General features: G+C 49.7%; 2 protein-coding genes across 2 annotated transcripts; one reads left to right on the top strand and one right to left on the bottom strand.

Annotated features, from left to right (window-relative positions):
* The first annotated feature begins 2,641 nt into the window (after positions 1–2,641).
* LOC125684376 (feather keratin 3-like) lies at positions 2,642–5,730 on the top strand. Its single transcript, XM_048926505.1, has 3 exons — positions 2,642–2,693; positions 4,940–5,037; positions 5,395–5,730. The coding sequence occupies exons 1-3, from the start codon at positions 2,642–2,644 to the stop codon at positions 5,728–5,730; spliced, it is 486 nt and encodes a 161-aa protein (XP_048782462.1).
* Positions 5,731–11,003: 5,273 nt separating this feature from the next.
* On the bottom strand, positions 11,004–14,195 carry LOC125684374 (uncharacterized). The gene is made up of 3 exons (XM_048926504.1): positions 13,938–14,195; positions 11,704–11,856; positions 11,004–11,339 (listed from the first exon to the last, which is right to left on the bottom strand). Exons 1-3 carry the CDS (start codon positions 14,193–14,195, stop codon positions 11,004–11,006), a joined length of 747 nt encoding a protein of 248 aa, XP_048782461.1.
* Positions 14,196–14,239: the final 44 nt, after the last annotated feature.

Raw genomic sequence — 14,239 nt, 5'->3', positions numbered from 1 at the left:
TCCCAGGCTCACAATCTTCTCCACGCAGTCACTAAGGAATATTTCAATATTAGATCCGCTTCCAATCTGTTGTTTTTACGTATATGTTGTATTTCTCCATAGAGGTAGAAGGACAATAATTCTTAAGGTTACTGCGTTCATTTGACAGGTTAAGTTTATATAATCTTTGTTCTGCCCTGTGCTAAGGATTAAAATAATCCTTGTCATTCGGCCCTCTCCTACGTCTACCCTGCAGATTTGCCTTCTCTTGGGTTACTCAGAACACTCCAGTTTCTGCTTTTGAGCATGCAATTTGACATAGCTTCTGCTAGTCTATGCCGCAGACGCTTTCTGGAAAAGCATCCTATGCTGCATTTCATAAGAAGGCTTAGGAAAGGGCAAACTTTGCTCTTAGAAGCTTCTAGTCCAAAACCACAATCCACCTCTCAGCCTTGAGTCTCTTGAGGTCAGCTGCCCCCCTGAGGCCTCCTCCCCACAGCTTGCCTTCCCCAAGCATACAGCCTTTTGTTGGAGAGAGTTTGGAGAAAGCCTCGATGCTGTGCCTGCACTGCTCTGCAAGGGACAAAAAAATGGTATGATATCAATCCCAGAATGACAGAGCACAGGGGTTGGAAGGGACCACTGGAGATCATCCACTCCACTCGGAGTCCAAGTCCCTTGCTGAAGAAGGTTTCCTACACTAGGCTGCAGAGGAAAGAATCCAAGAGACTTCTGCATATCTCCAGAAAAGGAGACTTCACCACCTCTCTGGGCAGCCTGTTCCAATGCTCCATCAGTCAGTGCTGCACTAGTTTCTCCTGGGCTTTCTTCCAGAGGCTCCAGGTGAGGCCATTCTCCGCAGTGGTGCTAGAAAGCTCACTTTGCAGAGCTGGTGCTGCACGGACAGGCCCAACAACAACTGCACAAATGTTTCCTCATGTTTAATCTGTTCAAAGGCTTGATGATGCTCAGGACCCCGGTCAAAGGAGGCCCTCTTTGAACTCCCTCCATACGGAGGGCACTCAAGCTGACTACGGGCTGAAAGGTGCATTGTCCAGGACCCCACAGGAAATACCATGGGAAGGCTTGCCTTTCTTTCCTAAAAGCTGCTGGGGACAGAGTTGCTACCTTCTTGCTCTCATCCACAGCGATGTGGACAGTGCTACCTCAAGTTTTCTTCTGAAGAAACGGACCTCTTCCTTGGAACCACTGACTTCCCCTCGCTTTACGTCAAAACTGACCATTAGAAGAATTTGCACTGTTTTCTTACCTTTCTCAAAAACTTCCTCTGCTGTGTTACCCCAGACAAACACATCTCTGAAAAGTTGTTAGAGAGTGCTGGTCCAAGTAAAGACCCTTGAGACCGCTACATGAGCCAGAATGCTTAGAAACCGGAGGGTAAAGTGATTACACCCCAGCCGTGCCTACGATAATAGAAGCCAGCCTGTAGTACCAGTTGTTCAAAGGAGAAGGAAGAACCCTTTCCCAGAACCAGCACTTGCAAACATCTCTCCCCTACCCTCCACTGGGCAGCCTTTGCAAGGGAAAGGATAACACACAGGTGCAGATTCAAATGCATTAAAGCTTTAATGAGTGAAAATTTGAAAACTAGGTGCATGCAAGGGGAGGCCCTGCTGCCAGAAGCACCGGGGGCAGAGGAGAGTCTGAACGGCATGGCCATGGCAGCCATGCCTCCAGCTGTGCATCTGCCCTTTGTGTGGATGGCACAGGGCCCGTCAGACATTCCGAGGCTGATTCAATGGCAGTCACAGTCCAGGAAAGTTGACAGTGAGCACAGAGGACACAGGAAAAAAAAAAAAAAAAAAAAGAAGAAGAAAAACAAAAAAAAAGGATGGACGAGGGGAAAAGAACTCATGGAGCATGTTTTCTGAGAGGTGAGATTCGCCCCGGTGCTCTCTCTCAGGTCTTCTCCAAACTTCATGGGCTATGGAGGTCTTTCTCCAGGGCCATGGCCAGCAGCTTTAGCAGGGGAAGCACCGCCTGCCACAGATGCGGCTGCCAATGCCAGAGAGGCCAAAGCCTCCAGAGGAGATGGGCACACCCTCAGAGCTGAGGATGCTGCCAACGGCAGCGGAGGTGGAGGAGCCCACGGCGGTGCTCTGCGGGAAGGAGCTGAGGATGGGTCCGGGCAGGGTCACCACCACGGGAGAGGGCTGGATGACCACGTTGGAGTCCTGGCACTGCCTGACGCAGGACTCGGTGCAGCTGTCAGCCAGCGGGGTGGGGCCGCAGGGCCGACACTGCAGGTGTGGCAGGCACTGGTTGTAGCAGGACATGTCTTGTGTCTGGAGGGGCACCTGTTGGCACAGAGGGTCAGGAGGAGCTCAGAAGTGAGTGAGAAGCTGCCTGCCATCTCAGGAAGGGAGAGAGCCAAGGCACAGTGCTGCCTAGGGATACGGTGGATGTGTCACGAAGCCCATGGGCTTCTCCTTCCCTTTTGACCTCAGTGTTCTGGCCAAGAGCAGACAGGCACAGCTTGGTCCTTGACTAGCTCATAGCTAAGGAGACATCTCAGGTAATGCCCAACATCTTGCCACACTGGCTGCCCCCTTCCCTCTCTCAGGGCAACCTGCTTCCCCAAGATCCAACCTTGGGGGATAAAGGCACGTATACGCGCAAACAAATCCCTGAGAAGCAGACGATGGTAAAAGGGATTCAGACTCACCTCGTTCCCAGGGAGATGAAGGCGAGAGGTATGGATGACTGAGAGAGAGGAGATGGGCCTTCTTTTATACAGCTCGTGCCCTGCTGCAGGGCCAAAGTCACTGTACTCTGGCAGTAATTTTTCAAGAGACTCTCCTCAAATGCAAATTATCCTTTCTAATGGCACAGGTTGTGGGTTTGGTTTTGTCAACCCTGTCATTTCATTCTCTTGTTTCTGACCTTCCCAATTGGTCCACGGAGCCACCTTTCAAGTTCCAGGATGAAAGGCACAAGGAGTTTCCTTGTAGAAACACGTCAATGCGGGTAGAAGACGTATTCTGTGCTTCAGGCACAGAATGGCATGTGTGTCTTGGGAAATGTCAGGACCTCATTTGTAACCGCCTTTGTAGCAAGGCAGGCACATCCTCATGTCAGTGCGGCCCACTTCTGAATACCCTGGACCTGCTTTGCCCGAGGACTCATTTTGCTGTCTCTCAGACTACTCCACAAGCCTCTGTTCGTTCCCTCAGAAGCCAGCTGGGATGTTCTGCTGCTTGCAAATGTCTTCTCCCACAGCTTACTCTTCTCAAGAGACATTTCTGTGTTTATTTCGCATCGTACACTCTCATCGCAGTCTCCAGGCACAGAAACGATATCACACCATCAGTTCTTCTGTGGAAGGGGACTATTGCCTTCCAGAGCCCTGCTGTTACCTAAAAAGCACCACGGAATAAGGTCCGTCCTTTTGAGTTGACGGCTGTGCTGGCTTCCTTTGCAGTTCCTTGCTCCTCCTCCTCTCGGGGGAGGGATTGCCTGGTGCGAGTGATGCTCAGGCCTGCAGACAGCGTGCACGGATAGGGAGGACCCATGCCAAAAGGGTCACCCGTGGCCAATGCAAAAGTAGATTGTAAATTGCCTTGCACAGGGATAGTCTCTTCAGAAAGTGTTCCATAGGAACAAAAACATTAGCTGGCACTTCTGCACCAGAACACATCTCCTCTATGTCAGCAGGGCAGAGATGTGTTTTGCTCATGCAGCAACAATGCATTCCTTCTTTGACTGAGTCTAGGAGAGACTTGTGAACATATGCTCATCACTTCCGTTCCACGACCATCCCCAGCCACCTGACACTTCTGGGATCCAGCAGCCCTGGCTCATTTGTGCAAACTTGCTTGCCTCTTCAACTGAGCTGTTTTTTTCTCCGTGCTCAGGAGCACTCATTTAGTCCATTCTTCCACAGCTTCACTAGGACCATCTCATGGAGGACAATGTCAAAAGCCTTTCTGAGCTCCAGCAAGAAAGTACACAGTCCTCTTCCCACATCCTTCAGGCTTGTTGTTTCTTTCTGATGAATCACCTCCATCAATCCATGACTTCTCCATCGTGAATCCACGCTGTGTGTGACACTGCAGGTATTTTCATCCTGCATGAGCACGGAAATGGCTTCCAAGCTCCAAGTTTTTCCAGAATGCACTGTTCCGCCTCCTACCAAGAGACTGACCTGACGGCCCTGGGCCCCTATCTCCGTGCTTCCACCCTCTTGGTCTTCTTTAACAGGAGTAACACATACTTTTGCCCAGGATTTGGGACACTTCTCCCAGTCACCAGCCTACATTGATCAAGTGGTGGGGACAGCTCCCTCAGCACTCATGGGTACATTCTACTATGGAGCAAATAAGCCTAATGTGTTCCACAGATCCAGATTCTTCGAGGTTTGCCTGACCCAAAGCCACATCTCGATTGCTCCAGCTTTTCAGCGTGGCCTCTGAGCCATGGAATTCCTGAAAGCCACACTTGCTGGATAAGAAAGAAACAAAGACGACAATCAGGACCCCAGCATTTTTGCTGTCCACACTAAACAGGTCCCCTGCTCCCATGAGGACAACACCCACCTTATTTTCCTTTCACCACTGAGATCGGTGTAGGAACCCTCTTTGTTGCCCTTCACGTCCCTTGACAGACTGAATTCTATCAGGTCTATGGCTTTCCTCACTTGATTCCTGACTGCACACACTATGGCTGCATTCCTCTCACATTACTGAACTGTGCTTTCTTCCCCACGAAGCTTCGCATTGCTGCGTTTGTGTTTGGCAAGCAGCATTTTCTTCATCCAGTTCTGCTCATTTTGGTGTTGTTGTTGTCCTGGCGTAATCCTTAGGTCTCTCACACCAACACCTGAAAGAGGTCAGCCTGGAAGAATGGGCATTTCAGAAATGAGGAATGGAAATGAGGGAAACAAACCACAACCTGCACCACTGGCAAGCATAATTTGCATGTGAGGTGAGTCTCCTGTGAGTGACTGTAGGCCTGGGGCGGTGCCTGTGCAGTATAAAAGCGGGTCCATCTTCTCTCTCTCTCATCCGCTCCTCTTGCCTCCATCACCCCAGGAACAAGGTGAGTCTGAAGCCCTTTCCTCACTCTGTCCTCCTCCGGAATTTCTCTGCACATGCAAGTGCCTTCATCCTCTGTTGGGTCTTGGGAAGGCAACTAGTGCAGGGAGACAGAAAAGGGCAGCTGGTGACGTGTCAAAAGACGCTAGGTCTTGCCGGAGGTGTCTCCTGAGCTATGGGCCAGGCAGCAGCCTGAATGTGCCCGGTCACTCTTGGCAGGGCCAAATGTAAGGAGAAGGCCACGGGTTTCCTTGCACAGACTCCATATCTCCAGTCAGCACTGAGCCTTGGAACACGTGTGCTGGGAAGGCAGGCTGCTTCTTACTCTCCCCTGCTTTTGCTCCGCCCTTTCTGCCAACAGGTGTCCCTCCAGGCACAAGACATGTCCTGCTACAACCAGTGCCTGCCACGCCTGCAGTGTCGGCCCTGCGGCCCCACCCCGCTGGCCGACAGCTGCACCGAGTCCTGCGTCAGGCAGTGCCAGGACTCCAACGTGGTCATCCAGCCCTCTCCCGTGGTGGTGACCCTGCCCGGACCCATCCTCAGCTCCTTCCCGCAGAGCACCGCCGTGGGCTCCTCCACCTCCGCTGCCGTTGGCAGCATCCTCAGCTCTGAGGGTGTGCCCATCTCCTCTGGAGGCTTTGGCCTCTCTGGCATTGGCAGCCGCATCTGTGGCAGGCGGTGCTTCCCCTGCTAAAGCTGCTGACAGCAGCCCTATCGCAAGACCTCTCTGGACCCAGGAGTTGGTAGGAGGCTTGATGTGGAGTACTGGGATCTTCCTTTCAGAGAGGCCAAGCAGTGCCAAAACCTCTTTTGAAATGACAGGTCCAGCATGGACTTTCAGAATGCACTGCGCATATCTGTCTTTCCCCTCTTCCACTTTCTCCTTTTCCTCCTGACGCCTTTTTTGTCACCTATGCTCTTCTGGTCTATCAACCCCAGGAATCCAGCCCACAAGGACACGACTGTTTTTCTCCCTGAGAGGAGAAGGCAGATGGGCAATTAGTGGGACATCCATCATCGCCTCGCAGTGTTATCTCTGTTCCTGGTGCTTCCTGAATGAGGCCCTCCACTTGGAGCAACTTCCTCTCCCTCTTTTGATTCAATAAAGTTGTGCTGCATCTCAGTCTGTGCCTATGCATCACTCTACTCTGTAAACATTCCAGGTACCAGCAGGATATCTATTGCTCTGGAGACTGCAGCAAGGGTGTGCAACACACGGGGAATCAGCACATTTTCCCCACGAGTTGTAGCCTGGAACATTTTGCATGTGGCTCACTATGGAGAGCATTGTTAATCATCATAGAATCGTAGAATCATAGAATGGCATGGATTGCAAGGGACAGAATCACAGAATCACGGGATTGGAAGGAACCTCGGGGATCTTGTATCTCCAACACGCTGCCACAGGCAGGGCCACCATCCTATCAATTTAATACTAGGCCAGGCTGCCCAGAGCCCTATCCAACCTGGCCTTGAACACCTCCAGGGATGGACGGGGCATCCACAACCTCTCTGGGCAGCCTGTTCCAGCCCCTTACCACTCTCATAGTAAAGAACTTCCCCCTGACATTCAACCTAATTCTTCCTTCCCTCAACTTAAAACCATTTCCACTTGTCCTGCTGTTATCTACCTTTTCAAAGAGTTGACTCTCCTCCCGTTTATAGACTTCCTTTACATTACGTACTGAAAGGCTGCAGTGAGGTCAATCTGCATCCTTCTCTTCTCCAGGCTGAACAAGCCCTGTTCCCTCAGCCTGTCTTTGTAGTGGAGGTGCTCAACTACGTCATCTTTGTGATCACCTTCATGGCTCCCCTCTGCACCCTCTCCAGCAGCTCTCTGTCTTTCCTATATTGGAAGCCCCAGACCTGGACACGGTACTCCATATGGGGCTTCACATGGGCAGAGTAGAGGGACAAGCGCTTCCCTCCCCCTGATGGCTACTCCTCTTCTGATTTAGCACAGTGTACCATTTGCTTTCTGAGCTGCAAGAGCACACTGCTAGCTCATGTTAAGTTTTTCATCCATCAGGACTCCTAGGTCCTTCTCTGCAGGGCTACTCTCAAAGTAGAGAGAAATGTCTGTATATATGCCTAGGATTCCTCTGGCCAAGTAGAAAATGTTGCACTTTGCCATGCTGAACCTCATTAGCTTCACCTGGGCCCACTTTGCAAATCTGTTGAGGTCCCTCTGAATGGCTTCCCTTCCTTCCACTGTGTCAACCGCACCACTCAGCTTGGTGTCAACAGCAAACTTGCTGAGAGCACACTCAATTCCATCACTAATGTCATTGATAAAGATATTAAAGATCACTGGTCCCAAGACAGACCCCTGGTCATGTCGTTCATTACCAGCCTTCACCTGGACACAGAACCATTAATCACCACCCTCTGTCAGTGGCCTTTCAATCAATTCCTTATCCATTGGGTGGTCAACCCATCAAATCCACATCCCTCCAATTTGGAGGTAAGGATGTGGTGAGGGACCTTGTCAAAGGCCTTGCTCAAGTACAGGTAAATGACATCGGTCACCTTGCCTTTGTCCACCAATGCCATCACTCCGTCACAGAAGGCCACCAGATTTGTCCAGCATGAACTTTCCCTGGATAAGCCTTGTTGGCTGTCTCAGATCACACGCTCATTCCTCATGTGATCAAGCATGTTGTCCAGGAGGATCTGTTCCATGATCTTCCCAGGTGAGGTACAGAGGTGAGAGTCACTGGCCAGTAGTTCCTTGGATCCTCCTTACTCCCTTTCTTATCAGTGGGAGTGGCATGACCCTTTTTCCCATTCACATGGTACCTCAACTGACAGCCACAACTTTTCAATTATGGTGGAGGGCAGCTCAGAATCCATCTCAGCCTGCTCTTTCAGAACCCTGAGATGCATACCATCTGGCCCCATGGACTTATACACATTTGGTCTCATGAGGTTGCATTTGGACTTGCTGTGCCCTTACACTGGGGGAGGATTTACTCCCCTAGGTCCCCACCTAGAGCTTTATGGATGCACAGTTCAGGGACGTGAGAAACATTTGAGTCCTGGCTGCCACTGAAGACCGAGTGAGACAGGTGTCCATCTGTCCCACAGTATCCTTGGCTTTAGGTCCAGCTTCACTGCCTCTCTGTCCTGACGTGCCCTCAAGGCATCAGTGCACGTTCTGCAGGAGATGGCCATTATGGACCTGAGTGAGAAGCCTGGAGTTGCAGGAGGCTTATGCTGAAAATGGCCCCAGAGCAAGGCAGGAAAGAGAGTTAGAGAACTAGGATGCACTCCGTATAGCTGCAATGGAGCTAATTTTCTTCACCGCAGCCCATATTGTGCAGTCTATCAAAGGTGTGGCTGAAACAGCAGGCATAGCACATCACAAGCACACTTCTAGCACAGCATCAGTTCCTGCTCTGTTTGCCCCTCTGCACCTCCACACAGCAGGCCCCACAACAGCCCAGTTTCTCCTGTGGGTTGAGATAGCTACAGATTTTATCACAGCACCAGAGGGGTAAACTACAATTATCATACTCCTTTAATGATTGCTGATCATAGTCTTTCCTGGTTTGCTCCTGAGATTGTTCTCTACCATCCTGTTTTCTGTGATCTGTGCCACATTCTCTTGTTTGTTATACATCAGATCTGAGACTTTGTGTCTGTCTTTCTCAGCATCAGTCTTGAATCTAATCTGGTATTCATGCCCTACATTTATACCATCTCTGAGATTAAGAAACATTGAACATTAAGTAACACAGTCTTGTTATTTTCCTGTGGCAGTCAATTGGTAGAAGATATCAGAAGTGGTACCTCCCCCTCTGTTCTCTGTGGGCAACTGCAATTGCTTTGGACTATTGTGAACATCCTTGGGCAACATTCTCCTATTGCCTGTTCTCCAGAAGGCATTGTTTTGTTTTTCTAGGGTTAAAGAGTTAGTTATGAGCACTACCCCAGAATCATCCCCAGTGCAATGTGAAAGAGGATGGCAAGTCTGTGGGGGATATGGACAGGTGTGTGCCGCTGCTGTCTCCTCCCATGATTTTGAACTTCACCCCAAACAAGTATGGAATCCTTAAATATTAACAGCATGGTTGAAAGAAGACCTGGGTTGCTTCCACATGGGGATATTCACTGAATTGGAAGGCCTCTCTAGAGAGCACTGAGACCAACCACCCAGTTTAAGTATTTTCCCCACAGCAGGTCATACAGGTAGACATCTGGATAGGTCTTGAATATATCCAGAAAATGTGACTCCACAGCCTCTCTGAATTGCCTGATCCAGTGCTCCCTCACTCCTATTCTCATATTCTTATTTCTGTAGTTCCACTGCAATGCCAGAATGTTACAGTTTCCTACCTAGTTTCCCCTTTAGTGAAGGGACTTCTGCTTCGCATTTGGAAGAAATACGTGATGGATACTCCAATCAGGAACAAGGGGTGCCTGCTTCCAGCCAGGAAGAGGAAATGGACAACTGAATTTGTTGGACTACACTGATTTGATGAATTGGTACCTAAGACTCTCAGGTGTGTAGAAGCTTCTGGTGAGCACAAGCGCACCGTGTACCCTGATGCTATCATGTCACCAAAGCAGAGAACTCAGCAGTCTACCTGCAGTAATAGGGGTATTTCAACAGCTGTCTGTAAACCTGGAATCGACTACCCGAGGGGTGGAGCATACCCTACCATTTGCCACTGCTTGATCAAGACTGCACAGGAATAGCTGGGAATCTCCTGAACACCTGCACATTGATGACATCTTCCTGTAGGGTAACACATCAGAGGATGATTTTGAGAAATGGACAAAAGTCATCCATTCATCTTCTGAAGGTTGGTTTTGACATAAAATTCATTTCTAGGGTGAATTCACATTGCTGTATCACCATGGATTTGACTAAGAAGGTAGCATCTATTCCCCCTCTTGCTATTAAGGAAGAAAGCTATCCATGGCCCTGTGGGATTCTGGAGAATGCACCATCCAGTCCACAGTCAGCTTGAGAGCTCTCTGGGTCAAGAGACTCAAAAGGCAAAATACTTTGAGTGGATTGCTGCACAACAAGCCTTTGGACAGAGTCAAAAGGAAATACAAACTTTCTCCAAACTGGAAAGATATAGATTTGGTTGGTGGACTGTTCAGTGAAGAAAAGCTGGCTGCAGGATTGAGTCCAGAGAGTGGTGGTCAGTGGCTCAATGTCTGCATTGGGTTTGGTGATGAGTGGTGTCCCCCATGGGCTGGTGCTGGGGCTGATACTTTTTAATATCTTCATCAGTGACATTGGAAGTATGGTCAAGTGCACCCTCAGCAATCTGCAACAGTTTGCTGTGTCTTGCAGTTGACACACTAATGCTACAAGATGCCATCCCAGAGACCTAGACAGTCTTGAACTGTGAGTTCAAGTGAACATAATGGGATTTAACAAATCCAAATGCAAGGTCTTGCACCTGGGTTGTGGCCACCCCCACTAGCAATACAATATCAGAGATGAAAGCACTGAGAATTGCCCTGTCAAAAAAAAACTGTGGACAGAACCCCTTCACAGAATAATCACTGAGAAACATCCCTGTTCCAAGCTATCATGACACAAACTTCAAAGGAGAATGGGTAACAACAAAGGCAGTGATTAGGATGCAGTCAAATTTAATGAGACAAGAGAAACAACGTCAAACGTGCTAGAAGTACTAGGAACAGACAACAGTCTGCAGGACATGAAACTGGTAGATGTACTGCCATCCAACCATCCGCCCTTTCCACAGAGGGAGAAGGGCCATCCTGTCCCCCCCTACGCTGGTATTGTGGGTTCGACTGTCCAGAGGAGCAGATGGTGATCACTAATGGCACAGGAAGGAAATGAGAGAGAGAAAAGGGGGAAGGAAGGAAGACATGGATCACATTTGTGGTGCAATCGAACTAGCTCCATTCCTTGGTCTCAAGTCCCACAAAGATTTTGTGCACCCTGGGGATCTTCCTCCAGGGCCATCAGCAACAGATTTAGCAGGGGAAGAACCGCCTGCCACTGAAGCGGCTGCCAATGCCAGAGAGGCCAAAGCCTCCAGAGGAGATGGGCACGCCCTCAGAGCTGAGGATGCTGCCAACGGCAGCGGAGGTGGAGGATCCCACGGCGGTGTTCTGCGGGAAGGAGCTGAGGATGGGTCCGGGCAGGGTCACCACCACGGGAGAGGGCTGGATGAAGACGTTGGAGTCCTGGCACTGCCTGACGCAGGGCTCGTTGCAGCTGCTGCCCAGAGGGGTGGGGCCGCAGGGCTGGCAGGGCAGGCGTGGCACGCACTGGTCGTAGCAGGACATGTCTTGTGTCTGGAGGGGCACCTGTTGGCACAGAGGGTCAGGAGGACACAGAAGAGAGAGAGGAGCATCCCGCCATCCCAGCAGGAGAGAGCCGAGGCACTGTGCTGGCTGGGCATATGGAGGCTGTGTAAAGAAGCCTATGGTCTTCTCTCTCCCCATAGCTCCATAGAAACAGACAAGAGTGGTCAGACTCAGGCATCTCAATGCCTATCCCGCTCCTCAAGAGACACATCTGGCAAGACCCAGCATCTCCCCATGTTGCATGTGCAGCCCCATTCCCTGTAACAGAGCAGCTGCTCTCCGAAGCACAACATTATGTGGAGACACTTGTATGTCCAGAGAAATCCCCAAAGAAGAAGAGGTTGTGAAAGGGCTTTGCACTCACCTCGTTCCCTGGGAGATGGAGGCAAGAGAAGCGAATGACTGAGAGAGGAGTTGGGCCCGCTTTTATACCACTCCAGCACTGCCCCAGGCCCACTGTCACTCTACGCACACTGTAATTTTCCACAAGACTCACCTCAAATGTAAATTCTCCCTCCTAATGGCACAGGTTGGGTTTTTGTTTCTGTCAACCCTGACATTTCATTTCCTTCTTTCCGACCTTCACAAATTGGCTGCGCGGACACCTTTCAAGTTCCAGGATGACAGGCACAAGGAGTTTCCTTGCAGAAACACGTCACTAGGGGTGACAGATGCATCCCAAGTGCCCGAGGCATTCTGTGCTACAGGCACAGTACGTGTCTCAGGGGAAATGTCGTGACTTATTTGTAACCACTTTATCAGCAAGCAAGGCATATCCTCCTGTCAGTGCAGCCCTGTCTAGGACATTCTGAGCCTTCTTTGTCTGGGAACTCATTCTGCCCTTTTCCCTCCTTGCTCATCTCTCTGGAAAGGCAATTGGGCAGTTTTGCTGCCTTGCAAATTCTTTTCCACACAAAGGTGTTTGTTCTGGGAACATGTTTGCTTGACTGATAATTCCGCTCTCATGACTGTGTCTGGGGTCATCAGCCAACCCATGCCATCAGCTATTTGATGTAAGGAGAACACTGCCTTCCTGAGCCCTGTTATTACCTAAAAAGCCCTGTGGAATCTGGTCTCTAGAGTAGATGGCTGTGCTGCTTTTCAGGACAGGGCGCAGGTTCCCCTCTTCTCAAGAATGGATTTTCCACGTTTGAGTAGGATTCTTCCCAGTGTGGTGTTCAGGCCTGCAAACAACACGCCTGCTGGGGAGGCCTCATGCCAAAAGGGTGGCTCATGGCCAATCCAAAATTAGATTCAAAATTGCTTTCTCTCAGGAGACACTCTTCAGGAAGCCTGGTTTCTATACATATTCCCTTGCACTTTTGGAGCACGTCCCATCTCCCCTCATGTCTGCAGGGCAGGAAAGTGTTTTCTTCATGCAGCAATTATACCTTCCCTGTTTCATGGTGTTGGGGAGAGTTTTGTAACAATGACCTTCTTGATCACAACGCATTCCACAAACATCCCCAGCTACCCAACAGCACCAGGACCCAGCAGTCCTTGCTCATTAGAGGAGAGCACACATGTTGCCCCAACAAAGGTGTTTTTTGGTCTGGCTCAGGAGGGCTCATTCAGACCACTCATCAATAGCTTCAGTATGACCATCTTATTGAGGACAATGTTAAAAGCCTTACTGAACTCCAGCAAGAATATGTCCTGTTCTCTTTCCCGTCTACGAGGTCATTGTAGACACTTATCAGGTATATCAGACCATGACTTCTCCACAGTAAATCCATGCTGATTGCTGCATCTGATACATTCACCCTTCATGTGCTGTGAAACAATTCTCAGGATGCACTGCTCCAGCAGCTCCATAGGACTGAGTCGTAGAGTCCTTGTAGCTCCCTCGCATCTGCTTCTTGGTCTTCTTAAACAGGAGTGATATCCATGTTCCCCCAGTCTTTGGGACACTTCTCCCACTCACCAACCTACATTGGTGATAAAGAATGGACAGCTCCCTCAGCACTCATGGTCACATCTTACCATGGAGCAAATAAGCCTACCGCATTAAAAATATCCAGTTTTCTCAAGCTTTCCTTGCCCCAAAGGTACATCTTGAAAGCTCCCGTTTTTCAGCCTGGCCCCTGAGCCAGGGGATTCCTGAAAGCCACACTTGCTGGACGAGTAAGAAACAAGAAGACAATCATTGTCTCAATATTTTCAATGCCCGATTTACAGGTCACCCATTTCCATGAGGAGAACACTCACACATTCTTTTATTTTCCCTTTTCCATTAAGATCTTTTTTGAAGTCTTTTTTGCTGCCCCTGATGTCCTTTGCCAGACTGAATTCTATCAGGTCCTTAGCTTCCCTCTCTTGACCTCTGGCTGGACAGACATTATGGCTGTATTCCCCTCAGACTACACATCTTTGCTGCCATCCTCCAGAAGCTTCATAATCTTCAGATTGCATTTGGCCAACAGTTTTTTGTTCCACAATGCAAGTATCTTTCTTGGGATACTTCACTCATGAGCTTCCAGGAGGTGATCTTGGAATATTAACCAGCTTCCTTGGGCTCCTCTTCTCTCCAGGATCTTATCTCAGAATATTCTACCAAGTAAATTCCTGAAAAGGCCAAAGTCTGCTCTCCAGAATTACAGGTTTGTGATCTTGCTGTGTCCTCTTGGCTTCCTTTAGGACACTGAACACCAGCATTTCATAAACAATGAAGCCAGTGCTGCTTTTCACATTCACATTCAACATAAGCCCGTCATACTCAGTGAGGATGGGGTCCTGAAAAACACCCCTTCTCAGATGGAGCTCCTCTGTCCTGGAGAAGGAAGCTAGTGTCAAATCAGATGACAAATCTCCTGGTTTGCGAATGCCCTGATGAGTTGACTGTCCAGCAGATACCATGGTGGCTGGACACGTGGAGCCTGCTGCACAATGGCCAGTGACTG

This window comes from Lagopus muta, chromosome 25 (assembly GCF_023343835.1).
Source record: "Lagopus muta isolate bLagMut1 chromosome 25, bLagMut1 primary, whole genome shotgun sequence".
Taxonomy (NCBI): Eukaryota; Metazoa; Chordata; class Aves; order Galliformes; family Phasianidae; genus Lagopus; species Lagopus muta.
The sequence above is the reverse complement of the archived record's forward strand: the minus strand, read 5'-3'. Positions and strand labels throughout refer to the sequence as shown.